Source organism: Diceros bicornis, chromosome 5 (genome assembly GCF_020826845.1).
Source record: "Diceros bicornis minor isolate mBicDic1 chromosome 5, mDicBic1.mat.cur, whole genome shotgun sequence".
In the NCBI taxonomy this organism is placed as follows: domain Eukaryota; kingdom Metazoa; phylum Chordata; class Mammalia; order Perissodactyla; family Rhinocerotidae; genus Diceros; species Diceros bicornis.
Genome location: NC_080744.1, coordinates 86,583,728 through 86,605,030, shown reverse-complemented (window position 1 = coordinate 86,605,030; position 21,303 = coordinate 86,583,728). Strand labels below are relative to the sequence as shown.

The window sequence follows — 21,303 nt, the reverse complement described above, 5'->3', positions numbered from 1 at the left end:
CTTAGCCTCTTTTTTATTCTTCCCTCCCTCCTTCCCCATCTGTTTCCCACCGACTGTGTGCTGGTCCTGTTCTAGGCGCTAGGAACCCAGCAGTCAGGAAAACAGACAACAATCTATTTCCTCAGGGAGATCCTATTCTGAACCGTGGCAGGCTACAGATGTCTTCAGAAAGCAATCAAGTTAATGGAGGAAAATAAAGCAGACAAGGCACTCGGGATTGCTGGGGTGGGGGCGTTACAGTTTTGAACAGAGTGGTCGGGAAAGACCTCTTCTGAGATGATGACATTTACGCAAAGACCTAGAGGAGGCAAGGAAGCAAGTCGTGTGCGTGTCTGGAGAAAAAGCACTTTTGAAGGAGAAAACAGTAAGCATAAAGGCTCTCGGGTGGCAGGAGTGTGCCTGGTGTGTTTCAAGAAGGGAAGAAGCAGTGTGGCCGGAGAGGAGGGGATGATGGTAGAAGATGTCAGAGTGACTTCTGAGGTGGCATCATGCGGGCTTTCCCATCCTGCCAGGCAACTCTGCTAGACAACAACTCCCCGGGCACTGAATGAGCAGGATACAAAGGAACCCTGTGGGCTCAATGCTGTGTCTCTGACAGGCGGGGCAGGATGGACAGTAGCTTACAGGTGGTGCTACTGTAGACACTGCACATAACAGTAAGTAGAAGCTTTGCCTTGGAAGAGAGCTGTGGAGGAAGTGTGCCCAGGCTGATGAGCTGTGTATGGAAGGGCAGGTGGCACTGTCCTGAGGCTTCATCAGCCAGACGTCTAACTGTGTCACGATAACAGTGTCACCAGGGAAAGGATGGTCGGGATGGAGGGAGGGACTTGGGTTACTGACCACTTTCATTGAATTTTTTTCTCCAGTCTTCCCAAACACATCTGCTATCTTAATAATAATAATAATAACAATACTAATAATAGAATAGCAACACCAATCTAATACCACTTACCGAGAGGTTATATGTAAGGAAGTCTGCTGAGTGCAATATACATGATATCTCATTGGACCGCATCTATTTGGTTCACTCTGTGTATAGATAGCCTAGGACAGTGTCTGGCCCAGAGAAGGTGCTCAGTAGATATCCTTTGAATGAATAAATTTTTCTTCTAACAACCCACAAGGTAAGTATCTTTTTTTGCCCCTTTTAGTGATGTTCCTGTGTCCTGAATTTTAAGTAAATTTTTCAAGGACCCAAAGTTAGGAAGTAGCAGAGGTGGGATTCAAATCCAGGTCTTTCTGACTGCAGAGCTTCATCTGTCACTGTGCAGAGCTGCCTCTCAGTATGTCAGGCGAGGTGTTCTGTTTTTCGATTCTTCTGGTTCTGGGTACAGTGAGAAGAGTGGAGTATTCAGGATACGCAGGTGAAGGCCTGACTCTCTTGCTTCCCTTTGGCAACCATTTAGCCTCTTAGCTCTGGCTTCTTTATGTGTAAATTGATGATATTAATGACTAATGACTTTGATGCAATGTAAGAAGTTAGTAGGAGTGTGTATTGTAAATTATATAGGCTAAGCCAGTTAAGTGCGCGCGTTCCGCTACTGGTGGCCCGGGTTTGGATCCCGGGCACGCACCGATGCACCGCTTGTCTGGCCGTGCTGAGGCGGCATCCCACATACTGCAACTAGCAGGATGTGCAACTACGACATACAACTATCTACTGGGGCTTTGGGGCAAAAAAGGAGGAGGATTGGGAATAGCTGTTAGCTCAGGGCCGGTCTTCCTCAGCAAAAAAAGAGGAGGATTGGCGTGGATGTTAGCTCAGGGCTGATCTTCCTCACAAAAACAAAACAAAACAAAAAAAATTATAAAGGCTAAGCAAACGTAAAGGGGACCATTATTCTTTTAAACTATCTACTGGTAATAAGCATGAAAAAACATTTATGGAAGATCAGTGGACAAATATCACTGAATATGGAAAGAAAGGTTTTAGAGAATTATATCAGGGGTTGACAAACTTTTTCTGTAAAGGACCAGGTAATAAATATGTTCAGCTTTGTGGACCATAAGGTCTCTGTTCCAACTACTCAACCCTGGTATTGTAGCATGAGATCAGCCATAGACAGTATATAAATGAGTAGGTGGGGCTGTATTTCAAAGTTTAAACTTTATAAAAATAAGTGGTGGGCTGTAATTTGCTGACCACTGCTTTACACCATCATGTGATTGAGTAGGGTATATGTACACATGCACATGAACATACATACACATGACTTATATTTTGTATATTAGATAGTATTCCAGGGTAATCACTTTTAGAGAACATTCTTAGGGGTGGGGGAAAACTAAATATGTATATCTTGATTGTATGATCAATAACCTTCCAAAAAGTTGTGTAAAGACTGAATATGAGTAGACTCAGCCATCTGGTCGACCTGAGTTTTTCTGAACAGACATTCCAATTTTGACCTCTAATTGCCATGTGGGTTTTGATTCTATCACTGCATCCAGGCATGGCTTCATGGTCTGTCTAGCCATGTGATCCCCTTTGCTCATTTTGCTACTTCCTTGCCCTGTAGGTATTTGTGTTTGTGACTACTGTTGTCCAAAGTCTTCATATTCTCAATAACCTAGATGTGGGCTAAGTAATGAAGCACATATGTATTATGTGTATCATTTGCTATATACATATATATATATATATATATTTTTTTTTTTTTGTGAGGAAGATTGTCGCTGAGCTAACATCCTTGCCACTTTTCCTCTGTTTTATACGTGGGATGCTGCCGCAGCATGGCTTGATGAGTGATACGTATGTCTGTGCCTGGCATCTGAACCCGCGAACCCTGGGCCGCCGAAGCAGAGCACCAAACTTAAGCTCTATGCCACTGGGCCGGCCCCTATACTCATATATTTTAATAGAGTATTTTTCAAAGACTATGTTAGTGATCTTCTCAGCCAACTTTTTACTCTTATTTAGCTCTCCTTGGTGTGGGTTTATGTATCCTTCCACTGAAGTTTAAACAGCCAGTGATTGCTTAGATTGTTTATAATTTGGCTTCCTGTGTGTACTTCATGGTGAGATCCTTCAGACAACCATGGAGGTGGTATTTGTATAAGATCACATTTAGTGTACACAAAAGGAAAATGTTGTTTATTCACGTCAGTATCTGGCTCTTAAGATCCTTGGTAACTAGAGATTTTCTTTTTTAAATAATCATCTCATCTATCCTAATATCTTCCCATATCCTATTGAAATTTAATAAATTTGCATTCTTGCAGATGGAGATTCTCATCTAAAGTGAATGCAAAGTATATATTACCTTCCTATAAACTTTGGTTTACCAAGGTAGTATGGAAATATCAGTGCAAATTTGCTGTCATTAAAAGACACACACACACACACACACAAACCACTTATCTGAAAGGTAGCAGTGAGAATTGTGTGAGAGATGACTAACCTCATACTAATTTTCATGCCCAGATGTTAATGCTGTATTTCTGAATGTTTGTATGTAATTAGATGGCTTTCTTATATTAAGACTTTTAATCATTGTTAATATTCAAATTATTTGCCCTTTCCTGAGTATGTTCTTGGAGATAATTGGTTTGAAATAGTTAAAACCAATGCTTAGTGGGTAAACAGACTGGACATCTACACAATGGAATACTATTCAGCGATAAAAAGGAATGAACTCTTGATACAGACAACAACTTGGATAAATTTCAAAGGCATTGGGCTGAGTGAAAGATGCCAGTGTCAAAAGATTTCATACCGTATGATTCCATTTATATGATATTCTGGAAAAGATGAAACTGTATGATGAAAACAGATCAGTGGTTGCCAAGGGTGGGGGATGATTTGACCACAGTGGGACAGCATAAAGGAGTTTTTGGGGTGAGGTGATAGAACTGTTCTGTGTCCTGATTGTGGTGGTGGTTACACAAATATATACATGTGTTAAAAATCATAGCACTGAAAGCACATGCAGAAAGTCAGTTTGACCGTGTGTTATTTTTTTTAAGTAAAATTAAAAAACTCAGAGCGCTTGATTATGCTTGTAGAGAACATCAAAAAAATTTTTCTAATGGTTGCGGGATACCAGCACTTCCTGATGATGAAAACATTAATTGTGCTCTTTTTAATGAAAAACTCATTGATGTAGTTACTAGGTTTACGAAGAAGGTGAAAATAACGCAAGTTTTATCAGTGACTAGTACCTTCAGCTCTATGCAGAGTGTAGGGAAATACTCAAAGTTATGTGTCCCCCAGCGGCTGTAACTCGGTCCTCCTGTGCCCGTGTAGCGTTTCTCCTCTTCTTTATGGTGATCACTTTCCTGCCTTGGTGTGTATATATGGTGTGTGACAGTTACGGTGGCTGTGGGAACCGTAACTTTAAGTTCTGTGACTTTGCTTTGAGTAAAACCAGCCATAATATTGAATAATGTCATCCTTCACATTTAATTTCCATGTTGTTGTAAGTGGAAGACATTGCATATTTGAATAAAAGCTCTGTGTTCATTTTTGATAGCGTGTAATTGATGGTGGTTATGTGGACTAATTTTGTCACTTAATTAACGTTATCCTTAAGTCCAGTGAGGCCAACTCGGGAGGATGTGTATGGTGTGCCAGTCTGAGGGGTGGTGCTTTCTAAGCACCCATCTGTCCACTCTTTTATTTGACAGAGGAAGATACTTGACCACCATGATCCTTGGCTAGTAACTGTGCACTTTACAGAGAAATTCTGATCCCAGCACAGGTAGTTTTGTGGAATTGCCTTCAAACAGAATTGGTTAAGTGGAGCATTGATTCATTTCATGAAACTGGAGGCACTACGGTGGGATGTTCAGGCTGCAGAGGATCAGACAGCAGATGTTACCTGCTGGCTCTGCATGTGAAGGCATGGTTGGACTTTTTTGGTTTTATAAATCAGGCAGAAGAGGAATTGGTAAGCTTCTAGGAAATAATAGTGTGCAGTGTAAAAGGCATGAAGAGAAATCTTTTGAAATTGGGAGAGTTGAATAAGGTTCTGATTGTTGTCATAAAGTACTCTTTAGACGGTCCCGTCCAACTCACCTGGATGTCTTTCTATTTTTAACAAAAGAGGAGGCACCAAGAACCAGAGTGGGCGTGTTTAGGAAAGGCCCTGCTGCTGCCTCTTGCCTTGTCTGCTAACAGGTAAAGCATGGAGAGGACTCTTGTCCTGGCTGGGCAGTGGTGGCACTTCCAGGGCCAATGGGCTCTAGTGACTGAGGTCCTGGGACTCTTACAGAAAGGTTCAAGTATCTGAAATCACCCTTGATCCTGTGTGAATCAATCTCAAGTGAAGGAATATTCACAGTCAGGGGACCTTAGACCTGGTGTGGTGGAGAAAGAGGCAGATGTGAGAACCACAGATGCGAAGAACAGGAGGGCCTCCATTCCTGCTGGTGAGGGCTTGTGTGGCTCCAAGCTGTCTTGTGATCAGGGCTCACTTCTGCCCAGTTGCAGCATTTCTTGATGTCACTGCAGGCAGAGGAGGTGGACCAGAGCGCCCCTGTTTGTTTGCCGCCGTCACCATCCATCTTGAGGTCTGAAGAATTGCCTTCCTGCTCTGGAACCTGGGTTCTGTTACTGCCTGAAGTTCCACTTGAGAGAAAGAGAGAGAGAGAGAGAAAGAGAGAGAGAGAGAGAGAGAGAGAGAGAGAGAGAGTGAGTGTCTTGGAAGGCAGGCCACCATCCAGGCAGGATCTCTGAAGTGTGCCAGGACTTCCCTGATGGTTGCTGTGGATGAGAAGGACCAATGACCACAGTGCCTCTGCTTCCCACCTCCACCCCCAATGGTTCATGGTCATCTAAGCAATCTCTGCAGGCTGTTGCCTACCTCTAAATTTGCCCATAACTTTGGAGTTAGCCAGCCTTCTTTGGAGGGAGAAATCCATTGTTTTTTACACAAGAAATCAGCCATGGCTAATATGTCAAGCAGATAGGAACATATCCAAAATGCTGGAGGCCGTTTGCTCATTTCCCTTCCATCTCTGCCTTTCCATGCAGGCAGCCATCCTCACATCTAGCCCAGAGACCTTCATAAAGTCCCAGAGCTCCTCCAGATTCCTCATTTTTGCAAATAAAACCTGCCACAATGGAGATGTCTACTGTCTCCCACACTGACTGCTGTATGATGCATACTCCATTGCCCTGTGGAATCACTTCCTGGGTATCTGAGGCATATGTAAATGAGGAAACATAGACGCTTCCCATTCTGAGGTCATTTGTTCAGAATTTGCATTTCCTGGTTTTTGGTTGGTACGTGTACAGTTGCTAGACTCGTGGAGGGCTGGCTTGAGGAACGTCTTTCAGCACACATTTTGACATGTTTCCTCCCTGCCTGACAAGCTCGCCTGCCTCTCTGGTTCCTGAGCTGCCGTTTGCCCTTGAAGGCTGGGGGCCAGGCAGACCCACCCTGGGAGGGACCTCACGGGAAGGCCCTGATGCTCCCACTTCCTTCACCAGGAACAAAGCTGCTCTCATGTTAAACCCTGGATGAACTAGGGATGCAGGAGCGGCCCAACAGGAGAGCCAAATGGGCCTTTTCCATGCTCTGATCAATGACTGAGAAGACAGAGGCCGCAGCCAGATAGAATCCTTGTATTGCCAAGACTTGCCACGCACACAGAAAGGCAGCCCGCACGTTTGAAACTAAGTATGCAGATGACAGATTCAAAGGGAAAGACCTGATAAAGGATATCCTTGCAAGTTGGTTTTCTTTTGATTTTTTAAAGCAGAGTTTTTTTCTTTTTATTTACAGAAGCTCTGTGGAAGTGTGGATCTAAATGCTTCTCTGACATCCCAACAGTTTGAAGAGCAATCTGTGAGTGACAGTTCTTAAAAACAAACACTAAAGTAAATATTGTAATATTTCTTATCAGATGTTTGGATCTGTGTTTCTTTGCCTCTTTCATTTCTAAAGAATGCTGAACCGTATCCACCAACAAAGACAGGCCTTGTGAATTATAGCTGGACAAGAGGAATTCAGTGTCTGTTGATTTGTCAGAGTGGGATAGATTCTTCTAAAAATACAGAGCAGCTATGAAATTGAGTGAGATAATACAGGAGACAAAGTCATTTTGAAGTGCTTTGAAACGTGGACAGGGAAACTTTCAAAAGAAGGCTGTGGAGGGTGACTTAGCTACGGGATCGATTAAGTGAATGTCAAATAAGTGAACGATAAATTATTTTATCTGTCCTTTCTCTTTGGAAAGACAAAAATTTGAACTGGTGCAAAACTGTAGTTCAAAACTTCACTTGGATTCATTTAATAAATATTCAAAAATAGACAAGTTTGGCGGCATGCCCATAGGAGTTGATGCATTCCTAGAGAGGGAAGTGAACTGCATTAGGGGGAGGTGAGACTGTGAGGGTGAGAGTAGGGGACACCAATAGGGGGAGCCAGAAAATGAAAGAAAAATATGCAGAAGGTGGGAGAACGCTGCATAGAGACAAAGTGAGGCACCTATGGACACAGGGGAGGGGCATGTGTGGGATGGACATGCAGGCTCAGTGGCTGAGCAGCTGAGTGGTTGTGAGCTGAAATTTTTTTCTTCCAGGCAGAGGAGGTGTACCCGAGTTGATAGAGGTTGGTGGGAAGGTGAGAAGAGATAAGGGAGACATTATATCTGAGTTTGGAAATGTAGACACGTGTCGTGGGAGCTAACCCCACAGCTGCACTTCTGCACGCTATTTCCTCTCTCGGTGCTCCACCGTGAGTTACAGCATAAAGAATCCTGCAGGAAATGAAAGAGTTATATTTATACCACTTATCTAATTCTTCTTGAAAAGTTAATATTGCGAAGATATCATCATGATGGCCACTGAATGCTGATAGAATCCCACTGGGGAGAACTAGAGAGAACATGTTAACAGAGCAGTGTAACCAAGTCATCAGAGGGAGTGGGAGTGGGAGATGACACTGAAGATTTGCCATTGTAGTGAGCATTTGTTTTTCCTTAAATTAAGAAGTGTTTCTGAAGCTCAGTTCCTTGGGCCCAAGACAACTGACTTACTTCTCCATCTGTGCAGACCCTCGGGGAAGCTGGCGATGGCTTGAGTAACCTGCCTAGCCCTTTTGCCTACCTCCTCACCATACACCTGAAGGAAGGCCGGAACCTGGTCATCCGAGATCGCTGTGGTAAGGCCTGGCTCTGATAAGCTGTTTGTAGTCTGCAAACCTTTCTCTCTCCCCTTGTATCCACGTTGTTAGTCTTTTCTATCTCAGCATGGTTTATGGAGCTCAAATCTAAGCCTCTCCAGGTATCAAGGCATTTGCGGCAGATTATTTAGACATGCTGAATCTTACTGTCTTTTTCTATTATTAAATTAATAATAATCATCAGCATCCTCATCACGTAATACACATAGATGGAAATGCCCTTTGAACCACGCTCCTTCCTGCCCTGAAATCCCACTGGGCTCCCCTCCCTCGGGATAACATCTGTTCCCTGTATGTGATTGATTTGTTCACCTTTTCCACCTGTTTCTGTGTATTTACACACACACACATACACACACACACACACGTATACACATACTTATATATATTTAAACTAAAATGATATTGTAATGTCCATATTATTCAGCAATAAGCTTTTTTAACTTCACAATATGTGTTCAAGATTGACCATGCTTTTCCATGTAAATATATCTTTCTTTTAAATACCATACAATATTCCATAGTATGAAGTGTTATTTATCTGTTTCTCTCCTGATGATAGCTGTTTTCCTCCTCCTTTCTCAGCAATATAAATGATGCCACAATGAACATCCTGTGTATGCCTTTGTATATAGATAAGGATGTATCTTAGAAAAAAATAGCGTGTCTTTAAGAGCAGACAGTGGAGCCAGACTGCCTGAGCTCAAATCGCGGCTTCTCCATTTATTGGTGTTTGATTTAAGAAATGCTCCTTGACCCTCTGTGCCTTAGATTCCTTATCTGTAAAACGAGGATAGTAATATTAACCTACCTTATAGGCTCTTGGAAGGATATATAGTAACTTATATAAAGGGCTTAAAAAGTACATCTGGTTTCTAGCACTTAATAAAAGTTAATTGTTTTTAGCAGCTGGGACAGAACTCAGAAATGCAAGTATAGGCTCCAGGAGATGCACGGTTTTAAATTTGAAAAATGCTGGCAAATTGCTCTCCAAAATGGACAAAGTCTGCTCTCTCCTACACTGTGTTTATGTGTTCCCCATCTTGTCACTGTTGAATATTTACTTCCATCACTCTTCTGAGTTTTCAACAGTCTCGTGGGTCAGGTGTCGACTGTGCTCCCTGGATTACGATCACGATGAACGTGGTCATTTGTATGTCCTCTTCTGTGAATTTCTCTCTGTATCCTTTGCCCAGTTTTCAATTGAGTTTTTTCTTCTAAATTTTTGTAATTCTTTATAATTTTCAGCATTAACATTTGTTCATTATATGTTGCAAATACTTTTCTCCTAGTCGGTTGCTTATCCCTCATTTTTATGGCCTCTTTTGTCCTTCAGAGGTTTTACTTTTCATTATAGGCAAACATATCTGTTTTTCCTTTGTGGTCTTTTTTCATTTATTTTGTTTAGTAGGCAGGACCATTTTATTCTAAAGAATTTTGTGTCTTTCTTCAGGTCTTGGCCAATTTCTCCTGCTGCTGCCTCTCTACTCTGTTTTGAAACACCTGTGAAACGAAGGGTGGGCCTCCTAGACGCTTTTGTCTGTGTTCTGTGTCTCTTAGCTTTTCTTTCTCATTCTTCCCATGACTTTTTCCTTTTGGGAAGAATTCTCAGCTTGGTCTTCCAGCTTAGTCATTTTCTTTCAGCTTACCATTGGGCCATTGCGTTCACCTATTGACTTGTCATTGCTTTCATTTTTATAACTGCCTATTATTGTTTCATGAATGAGATGATGCCGTCCTGTTTTTGAGAGTATTAGGTATACATTTAAAATCCGTTGCATGCTTGATCCTTTGGATATCAGTTTGTTGTGTTTGCTGCTCATCTTTTTATTTGTGTGACCCTGTTCCACCGTATCTGGATGCTATTTTTGCTTATTGCATCTTGCCTTCTCTGAGAGTGAGGAGGGTTGGGATGAGCAGCTGGACCGGGTGAGCCTGTAGTTCAGGCTGGCTCCTTCCCATTCCTCCTAGTCATCACCAGCTCCTGGTTATCACCTGCCACCTAAAGCCTTCCTCTCTGGATTACTGCTCATGCTCACTGTTCCTGCTTGCAGTCAAGTGCCCTTGCTGGTCATTGCTTGACACAAGGGGGAGAGGACAGTTCTGGCCCACCCAGCTGCTCTGCATATGCTGTGCCAACCAGCCACAGCCACAGCTCAGGCCATTTTCTGCTTCCCGTATCTGCTGCCTCCAAGCTTGTAGCATTCCTGATTCACCTGCCACACACCCTCCCATCCTCCCATCCCACCTCTGCCCCTGAAACCTTTTTTGCTGTGACTCTCTACTGTTCATGTTTTGGGCTATGGATCCTTCCATCAATCTGATCTCACCTGACTTCCATCTTTCAGGGCTATATAAAATATGCCCACTTTTTTAAAGAAAACAAAATTAGTATCTCTCTCTGTCTCTCTGTGTATCTTTTTGTATTTTCTCAGTTGTAGGATTTCAAAGTAGTGAAAAAAATCTCCTTTTCTACCTATTGGTAAATAGTGTTTTCTTTCAAAATCATAATTTCTTATCTATCAATTGTGAAACTTCTTTTGTTCTGTCTTTGTGTGCTATTGTTATAAATGTATGCATTTTAATAGATGTATTTCTTATGGCTTTTAATGATTCGGGGCAGATAGCATTTCACACCTGAAATAACATCTAAGGGACATGATCATAAACTAGTGTAAAGTTTCCTCCTACGAATATCCTGACTCTTTCTCTGAACCTGCCTGGTGTCCATGGGTGCTTCTGTCAAATAATGATCACCATCAAGCTTGTTTTTTGAAAACTTATCTAGAGATTAGAAGTCTGTTCTGTGGAGAAGGTATTTAACTTTACTAGGAAGAAAGTGTTCTAAACCTTTAAGAAACGTGCTCTGTTTTAAGTTTTTGGAAACCTCCAATAGTATGTAACTTTGGAGATGTGCACAGGCCCTGGACCTCTTCTACGGGCCAGCTGCCCCTTTTCCAGTTTTCCCATCTTTTCTGCTTCTTTCTCCTTATTGATGTGAGTTATCTGGTGACACCACCCTTGATATGTCATCCTGATACACTTACAGCAGATTCCTAGTAGATGGTCAGTAAACTTAGCAGATGATGAAGAAGCCATGTATATAGTAGAAAATGACTGAAACAATGGGGTTTATGTGTGTTTGCTGTGTGTCTCGCTGTTTTAGGGCCCAAGGAGAGACTGTAGTCTGTGCTCTAATCCCAGCCATTGTCACGTCTGTCTGCATAGTTTCATCACAATTAAAACATCACATGACAATTTGGCTTTATCTTGTGTAAACCTAATGTTATCGAAGTATAAATACCTAATAAGGAGTCTAGGTTATAAACTGTGCTGTTCCAGCACCTATGTCATTTATAACCAGTGGTAACTGTTCTTGTCTGTCTTCTTATATTTATTGGAAACATTAATCATTATTTATTAAGCAAATAGCCCCCTCCCAGCCAGTTCTTTTTCTATACTTGGGGGTGTGGCATGCCTCCCTATACTGTGACTATATTAATTTCTGCTTAATTTTCACAAATATTAAGTTAGTGACCAGAATATGTTCCGGAGCCCACTCCGGAAGCACTCAAATGTCCACTGTTGATGTAGGCAGGGATCATAACTCTTGGCTCATGTGCTCCCACACCTGCCTCCTTTGCCTGGACTGACCTTACTTATCAATATAGCTGTATGTTCTCTGGAACCCAACACAATCTCAGAATTTTATCCAACACAGTTTTTTGGACCAGTAGTTCTCAAACTTGAGTGAGCATCACAACAACCTGGAGGGCATATGAAAATACACATTGTCCCCATGCAGGGTTTCTGATTCAGCAGGTCTAGGGTGGGATCCAAAAATTTGCATTTCTAACAAATTCCCAGGTGATGCCAATGCTTTTGGTCTAGGAACCACACTGTGAGAACCGTTGTCCTAGGCAGCTACTGTCTACTAGTGGGCGCTGGCATTTGAAAAGAAACATATGCTTCTCCTGGTAGGTGAAGTTTACCTCTCTCTTAGCCACATTTTCTTTTCCCAGGGCTATACCTCATTATGTATTTGCTTTCCAGTATTGGTCTCAAACTTTACTTAATTTGTTTTCTCTGAACATAATTTTATTTGATACTAGCCCAATTAACATAATTTGGTACAAAGAACTATGTGATATGCTGAAGTAATAAATATGAAAGAATTTTTGAATTATCTATAAATTTACAGTATTTATTCTATATAACGTGTTCTCCAATTCTGTAGATATCAGATTGATAGCTGACTGTTGCAACACTAAATATCCTTCAATATCTATTCAAATGGTACTCCTCCTTTGTAGTCTTGTATGTTTTTCACAGACACAGGCTCCCTCTCATCTCAGTCCTGTAAAAAATTTACCTCTATAAAATATACACTTTTATCCTTAATTGGATAAGTGACTGATCCTTCCTGTTAAGGTATTAGCACTATATTAGCTGGGAGACTATTTTATTCATCTTTGTGCACCCTACTGTGCAATACTGGTGGTTTGCACATAGAATGCTTTTAATAAATTTTAGTTCTTCATTAAGGATATCCAACTTAATTGCAAGACTTAAAGAAAAGGAGTATTAAAGGCTGTAGTAAGAGGGAAAACATCTTCCCAGAAGGGAACAGAGTTCATTTACTCACTCCTTTCCTCAGCAAGCATGATTGAGTCCCTTCAAAGAGACGAGCACTGCACTGGTTCTCAACTGGGACCTGGTGATTCAAGTCAGGAAAAGGACTTACGAGATTTTAGAGATGCAGGATATCATGCAGATCACCTGCTTCAACCACTGACTTAACAGAATCTTCAATTCAGGAGATTGAAGTACAGACACTAAATGACTTGATCAAGGTCTCGTGGGGAGGCAGAGGTTGGGGCAGGACTCGGGGCCCACTAGGTGGCTCCATGGAACAGAGAGAGGATTTGGACAGTACAGTCTAGTTTTCTCAGCTTGGGTCTTCTTATGGAAGCTTACTCAACCTCTCTGAAATTTAATTTACCCATCCGTAAAATGGGCATGACGTAACTTGCCCTATACTGTGGTTATAAGAGTTGAAAAAAAGAAAGTATATATTGCATAGTGCCATACATATAGCAACTAGTCAATAACTGATAATGTGTTATTAGAGTTATTAATGAATAATAATAATGAAAATATCCCATGTCCCTGACTCCCAGTACAGAGCTTGTCTGTGTCAACATCCCCATCGTGACCTGAGCAGTCAGTCCTTGGCTTGGGTCAATTTGTCAGGACCCCTGTGCCCTCTCTCTATGCTCCATCTTCAGCATAGGAGTTTGTTTATGTTTTATTTTTCCTTATATATTGAATCATGTATTTAATGTTTCGTTCTAAAATATAATAGATCAGATTGATCAAATAGTGATTTTCAGTTATGACAGGGAGGCCTTCAAAGGGTTGTTGATGTGTGTTGTTGCATCCTTGACTATAGAGGAGCTGCTCCAAGATAGTTAAGTCAATTGCACGGTCTCATTTTTGAATTTTTAGGGAGAAATAACATTTTTGATGAGTCATTCTCTGCTAAGGAAAGAGTTCGATATTTTCTTTGGGTTGTTACGTAATCATTACTGCTTATGTAACTCTCCCTCTAGAACATGGGTTGGCAAACTTTTTCAGTTCAGGGCCAGAAAATAAGTATTTTAGGATTTATGGGCCATAAGGGCTTACTTACAACTACTCAACTCTGCTGGAGGAGGGCCAGACAGCCATAGATAGTGTGTAAACTAATGGACACCACCGGGTTCCAATACAACTTGATTTACAGTTGTCTTGGGCTGGATTTGACCAGGGGCCAGTTTGCCCACCTTGGTCTAGAATATTATGATCTGATTTTGGATTTTTGCTCTAAGAAACTGCTTTTTAGAGTTGGCAAAGTAAAAATTGTATTTAAAATAAAGGAGGTATAATCTAATCAGGAAGTGATCTCTTGATCACTTGACATGATCACATGAATTGACACTCATGCTTTCAAATTAAATCTAGGAAGCATTTCAGGAATATGATATAAAATAATGCAGAAAAATCTGGAAAGATTGGGTAGAGAACTCATGTTATTCTGTATTTTCACAGGCAGTAAAGGGAAGAGTCATGGTATCCCTCTCAGGAAAAGACATTTTTGACACACCTCAGGAAAGGTGTGAAGAGGGGCTTAGAGGGTTTATGATTTAGGATTGGAACTTCTGGTCACTTGGCCATCCAGGAACACATGGGGAGGCGCCTCTCGGAAACCAGGGCACCCCCTCTCTGTCACCACAACATCAGGACAAGGGACTTCCTTGGTGTAAAAAGGGCTGTGAACATTTTATCTAGATCTCTCACTTCTCTGCCTCAAACACAGGGCTGGTTTGTTAAACAGACTATCAAGATGGGATTTTGAGATTTTCTGGGGGTTTTGGTGAAGTTCGTTAAACCACAAAGCTGTTGATTGTTCTTTGGGCAGAACCAGGAGGGAGCTCTGGCTTCAGAACAATGCATAGGGTATGCAGTGGTGTCGGGAAAGTAGTGTGTAGTTGTCACCCAGGGCACCTCAGGGTGTTTAGTTGTCAACATCTCTATCCTTTGTATGGAATATGTGTGTGTGTGTGTATACACTGAATAGACCCAGCAAAACCTACAGATCATTAAAAAGAACAAAGTTAGTGAGGGACTAAGTAATAACTCACTGTCATGAACATGCCTATCCATCCATACGTCACTGTGGATAGAAGGATCATATTATGGGAGGCTGAGAAGTTTTAATTAGGTCGTTCTAGAAGCGTGGCCACATTTAGAAGGTTGCTTCTTACAGGTCATTTTCCAGTTCTTCAAGAATTTCCTTCCACTCTGTGGCGTGTCATCCTTCAGCCTTTACTGGACTCAATCCAGTATTGGGGAGCCCAGTACTAATGAAGCAGCCCCGTGTTTTTGCTGGGCAACTTGGGTTGCGATAGTGGTCTTTCTAAGGATGAGCCTCACTCGAATGCTGTGAAATGTCCAGGCATTGCCTTGAGCTCGCCTTCTTGAGTGATCTATAGGAGAAAAATCACAGCCCTCCTCCTCTCTCTGCTCTGTCCTGGTTACTGCCTGTTGCCCGTCTGCAGATCTCTCTTAGTCTCTGTCTAACCCTTCCCCCTTCCCTGTGTTGGAGGAGGTCATCGACAGGACACGACCGGCACTTGACCCTCCAGCTGGACCTGGGTCATCAGAGGCTCCTCACCCCCTCCCCTTGTCCTTGGAATGTACGCTCTGCCCACTGTTCCCACAGTGGGAGCCGTGTTCAAGGACGCAGCCTTGAGAGAGCAATGTGTTGTTGACACCATCTGGACACTTTACATGATGGAACCCAGTTAAGGCCTCTATATCAACTTTTAAGATTCTGGCGGGCAGCTGCAGAGATCTACTTGTCTTGTGGCAGCCCAAGACAAGCTTCCTATGTAAGTTCTCTTGCTTATGAAACCTGCCACCACCCAGTCTGGAGTGGCTGCCCCTTTCTTGGATCTCTCCTTGCCCTCTGTGTATGGGAGCCCATTTCAGATTTCACCCGGGAAGCTCCCAAGGTTTTGAACCAACACCCTGTCATCTTATTTTCCTTTGCTCTATCTTTCTATTCCCCTCTTCTTCCTCCAGATTCTTCCTTTTACTCCTTTGTAGTCCCCATTTCCTTCTCATTTTGTTTTCTGGAAGGTTCTACAAGGTGTAAAGTTTTTGGCCAAACAAGACACATGCCTGTTTTAAGTTCTTGATCTGAGCCATTGTCTAGTACCTCTTGAGGGTCTCAAAATTTGACATTGATAAAGCAGAGCAATATGATATGACCCATCAGTTTTAAGTCCAACGGCTTCATAATTGGGTTGACGCATAGAGAAAGTTGAACCTTGGCTCAATATCCCATGGAAGGGAATGTGATGTGGCCGAGAAGCTATTTCGATGTCTTAGAGCTGGTAGTGCTCATGCCGGCAGCCCTGTTTCCTAGGCCTGCCCTGAGCACCAACTTTGTGACATGAGCAGGTCTCTTGTCCTGGGAAAAATGCTCTGCTCCAACCCCCTTAAATCCTACAACATTAATTCCTGGAAAACAACAGCCCTCGCATTAAAACCCTGTTATAACGTGTGTCCTGCTGTGGACTGGAAGAATACTGTGTTGCTGCTGCCCTCTGGTGGCCAGTTTTCAGTATTGCAAAAGGGAAAGAAAAGCCCTCTGAAGCTCCCTGTAACAGTACTAAGGCCATAAAAATCACTGGCTGTAGGCCTGAAGGTTGAGGGTTGATGGTCTTTTTGATGTGAGTTTTAGCTGGTGAAAATTCATGACATCTTCATCCAGCAAACTGCTCTCTATTCCCCACACAGGTAGATGGCTGTTCTTTGTTTTCAGAGCAGGGACAGCTTCATTTGCACATTGCATTCATACGAATGCATTTCGTAAGTCATTTTCCTATTTGAAAGGAATAGTTTAGACAAAAGATTTAAAGATCTCCCACTAGTGTGAAAATTCGGCTATGTAATAGGTGTTTCGTAAATTATGGAACTGCTACCCAAATGTTCAAATGTCTGGACCTCTGATTTCAGTCCTATTTTCCTTTTACTGATTTTTAAAAAATCAGATCACTACAATATATTCAATACAAAAGTCCAGGCAGCAATGACCTAGTGTGATGCCTTCATCCACGCCGGGTTTTCCCATGTTGGTCACCATGAAATCTAAGGGGCATTTTCTGAGTCAAAGTTAATATGGGGAAAATAAAACCATCAATCCACCATAGAGTCCTTATTCAAATAATGCACCTTTAAAACCCAGTCTCTCTTTCATTTCTGCTGTCTCACAAACAGAAAGTAGGAACTGGTCTCGGAAAACACCCTTAACAACCACTCTTTGCTCCCATGGGGGGAAGGTGAGGGGACAAAATCTATCTCAAAAAGAGAGAAAAGCAAAAGATGTGCAAAAGGTGCAACAGATTCTGAAGAAACTGGGAAGAAAGGGCATTATAAAACCAGCGGAAATGCCATAAAGTCCTTCCCTTTCCCAGAGGGAAAACGCAAAAATAAAACCCAAACAAGGAATAACTAAAACCAGACACAGCAATAATAATAGGTCCTGTTTACGGTAAATTCCTAGGTTACCCCCCCCACACACATGTCCCCAAACGTGCCCACACGTCCCCACAGGCACAGGCATAGGTTAATCCTCACAGTCACTGCCGGGTGATGTCCCAACAGTGTTCTAACCCAGGTGGTTTGCAGCTGGAGTCCACAACTCTTACCACCGTCCAGGGCTCCCAGCACTTCACAGCATGCACAAAGGAAAAGGATGGTTTTGTTGGGCACAGCAGGATAAATGGGAGGGACCACTGAGAGGCTGGCCCCATCCCAGCAGAGCTGCCCCGAGGCTGAGAGGATGAACACTTCAGAGTGCCCCATTCAGAGCACACCTGTTGGGAAGCTCTACGCTGCTCCTCATACACAACACAGAGTTCTAGAAACACCCATGTGTCCCTCGGTTACAACAAGGAGAAGTGTTTCTCTCTTAGTCTAATACAAAAGTATCCTTTCTTTTTAAAGAAGAAATATCATAAAAATTGTACAATCATAAAAATTTTATTTTGAGAAGAAATTAAAAGCTGCAGAGGGCATCATTCATCATTCTCTGTTTCATCAATGTTCCAGATCAGGTGCATTCAGCATTTTTATTATTGGTAATAATGCCGCAGCAAACATTCTTGTGCCTAAATCTGTGTGTACAACTTTCATTTTCATGTCTTTGCAAGTCATTTATTGGAATGAGTTGGATGTTTTCTGTCACACGATCTGAGCATTTCAAGACTCTCATCGCAGAATTGCCAGCTCACTCTTGAGAAAGACTTCTCTGTTGCACTCACCCACCCATAGCGGATAAGTGGTCCACTTCCGTTTCTCACCTACTCTGGGTATAGATTATCTGGGTTAATTTGATAGAGAAAAAGTATTATCTTGTTTTTGTTTTAATCTGTACTAAGAAATTTGGACCCTTAGATATGTCTGGAGGTGAGATATTTGCTTCTCCTTTGTCCAGAGCCTATTCCGTCCTTCGCTGTTGCTCATTCTTCTTGTTCTTGGATATGTTCACATATATTTTTCTAATTTGTCATTTGCCTTTTAATTTTGTTTTTAAAGTTTTTGTTGCAAAAATCTTTTCAAGTGTTACAATCCTGTTCTGGATGGTTTCTTCCTTTGTTTTTGTACCTCGAAAGGCCTTTTCTCTCTTGAGAGAGGTACACATTGACCTATATTGCTTCCCTTTTCTGTCTGGTTTTACATTTTTCATTTCTCTCTTTGACTGTCTCACTTTTATTTTGATTACTGACCTGGAGTAGGAACTTAGTTTTACTTTTTGAAAAAAATGGCTATTTAATTAGCTAGGACTAAATACTATATTCCTTTTCCTAATGATTAGATTGCCACTTTTTAAATTCTGTATTGAAATGCAATACCTATTTGGGTCTGCTTCCTGGATTTCTGCTGTGTTCTTTTATTCAAGTGCCAGCACCACACTGTATGTTTTACTGTATGGAAAGGTCACAATCGGTACTTTTTATTTTGCAAAAATTGGGGTTTGCTTCACATTGGAGTACCTTCTCTGAACTCCAGATGGCATGAGATTATTGGTATGCTTGTGTGGGAACCACAGGAGCAGATTTGGCCAGTGTATCAGAAAGACTAGCACTCAAGAGCGAACTTGAAACTTTCAAAGATGCGAACACTCATCCTGAAACACGGGTAGCCATTGGTTTTCCTGCACTTGTTGGGTTTCACCGAGGTCCCACGGCAAGCAACTGGAGCTGAGTTTTGAAAGCTGTTTCTGTTGATTCTTTTCCCACTTTGATACAGTTATCTTCAGTCCCCCATGTTTGTCCTAATAGCCTTTAATGCCTTTAATGTATTTCCACAAGTGAGCTCTTTTCTCTGGAGATTTTTGTGGTAGGTTTTGTTTTGATACTCTATGCATCTTCATGGATTGATTAGAAGGTCTTGATGCTCTCCTGCTTTATAGAGTCAGTCACCTGTTCTTTCAGTGGGATTGTACCCAATCCTATGAAGTACCCTGGAGCAGAATTCGCATGTTTCCTATCTCTGCTGCAGGTAACAGATTGCCTTACACTCAACTGAAGATCATTGACTTGAATTTAATTAAGCATGTCTTCCATTTGGTTGAATGGGACATCTCTATAGCAGGTGGTTTTATCATGTGTTCATTTCTATACCAATATAATACGTGCAGCATTGTATGCTGTGTTTCCAGTAGTTCTTTGTGCTTACTTTGTTTCATTGCCTGTGATGTCAATGTGATGTGTTCTGCTTGAGGGTCTGTGCATGTTTTACCCAGAGAGTGAGATAAACAGAGGGTGTATCTGTGTATTTCTATATGTCCGTGATTTCCTCGTGGCTTTATTTTGATTTCAGCTGTAGCACTGGGCATTTGGTTCTATCATGCCATCACACCTCAAATATTCTTGTGCTGAATTTGAGGCAGGGAGCATGGCATGTAATGGTGAAGGGTATTAGTCTAGAGGCTATCACCATGTATCAAATTACATCCAATCTTAGTAACCCAAAACAACTATATGTTCTTAAATTCTGGGGGTGTGAATTTGGACAAGGCACAAGTGGCCTGTCTTGCAACACATTGTCTGAGGCCTCAGCTGGGAAGACTCAGAGGCTGGGCTATTGGGACTGATCATTTGAAGACTTGAAGGCCTGTTTACCTCCATGTTGGGTGCCTGGGATGGGATGACTGGAAGGCAAGGACTGTTCCCCAAAGGAAGCCATTCATGCAGCGTGGCTTCCTCACAGCATGGTGGCCTCAGAGTTGTCACACTTCTTATGTGGCAGCTCAGGGCTCCAGGAATGAAGGTCCAGAGCACAAGGCAGGAGCTGTGTCACCTTTTATGGCACAGCCTTGGAAAGAACACTGCATCACTCCCACCACACTGCATTGATGGGAGCGGTTGCCCCGATTCAAGGGGATGGGATGGGTACCCTGCTTATGGATGAAAGGAGTATCAAAAGTTGGGGGGTTATGTTTTAAAATTGCTCTAGTTCTGAAGGCTTTACAGTGAAATGGATCTGTATCTGAGGCTTGGCTCTGGGAATGCACTAACTTTCCTCATCCTTCAAACAGCAATATAAATAGTGCTTATCCCTTATAGTTTTTGGAGGATTAAATGAGATCACACCCATTGTTAGTGTTATTACTAAACTTCAGTCCTTTTCTCTCTTTTCCATAAAGGCTGGTGTCCGTTTCATTAGACTTAGATTTATGCTTAAACAATATCTTGGGCTTGGAACATTTTTCGTATTTTTTTAATGGAAGGGAGAATGTTAAAGTATTAATAATGCGTGTACTTTGCAACGTGGGTTTCTGGAACACCGAGAGCCGACATATGTATAGATCTGGTAGTTTTCACCATTTACAGAGACTCTGGCTAGTGTCTCTGTGCAGTAGCTCTCTGGCTTCCTCTTGCCTTATTTCTTTTCCTCCTATCTCCTTCTAGTCTCTTTGTACTGCTGCATCCCAGCCATTGCCTCTCCTCTCCTTCTTCTTGTCATGTTGTTATGTCTTCTTCTGACTTAACCTGGATCTTTCGTTTCTGTTGGTACAGGGACAGCCATACATGATGTCTCTAAGCAGAAGTTCACACCCCTGTGTGCTTCTAATCACCTGATCAAGAATAGGGGTGCACACCTCTTCTCTTAATGACCACTTCACCAAAAGCCAATGTGTTCAATAATCTATTCACCAAATGGCTTACTTATTGAATTTATCAATATATCGACAATGTTTTTCTTTCATCTGTTTATAAATTTATAGCTATTTATTTTTAGAAAGTTATTGGATGAGACCACTTAAAAACAACTTTGGAGGTCTCTGGGTCATATTAGTTAACTGGTTATGAAGACAAAACAAAAACAGAATTTTAAATAATATTTAATTTGTCTCAGGCCACAAAGAAGGTAGAAGGTATGGACATGTCATAGCCTAGGCTGCAAAGCCTGAAAAGGGGATGGGTAAGGACAGAAAAACAGAGGATATTAGGAGGAAGACGGGTGGGGAGAGGCCTGAGAGTAGGGGACGATAGGTTAGTCTGGGGGTGGGGTGGGTGGGGCTGAAGGAAGTTTAAGGAGGCCCCAGGAGGACCTCCCT

At 42.1% G+C, this 21,303-nt stretch overlaps 1 protein-coding gene across 4 annotated transcripts in view; it reads left to right on the top strand.

Moving 5' to 3' along the window:
* Positions 1-21,303, top strand: part of MCTP2 (multiple C2 and transmembrane domain containing 2) — a 240,164-nt gene that overhangs the window by 62,797 nt on the left and 156,064 nt on the right. For all 4 annotated transcript variants that reach the window (XM_058542374.1, XM_058542370.1, XM_058542373.1 and 1 more), the window contains 2 exons: positions 6,729-6,791; positions 8,000-8,108. In XM_058542374.1, the coding sequence (XP_058398357.1) occupies positions 6,729-6,791; positions 8,000-8,108 (172 nt within the window). The remainder of the gene's footprint in view (positions 1-6,728; positions 6,792-7,999; positions 8,109-21,303) is intronic.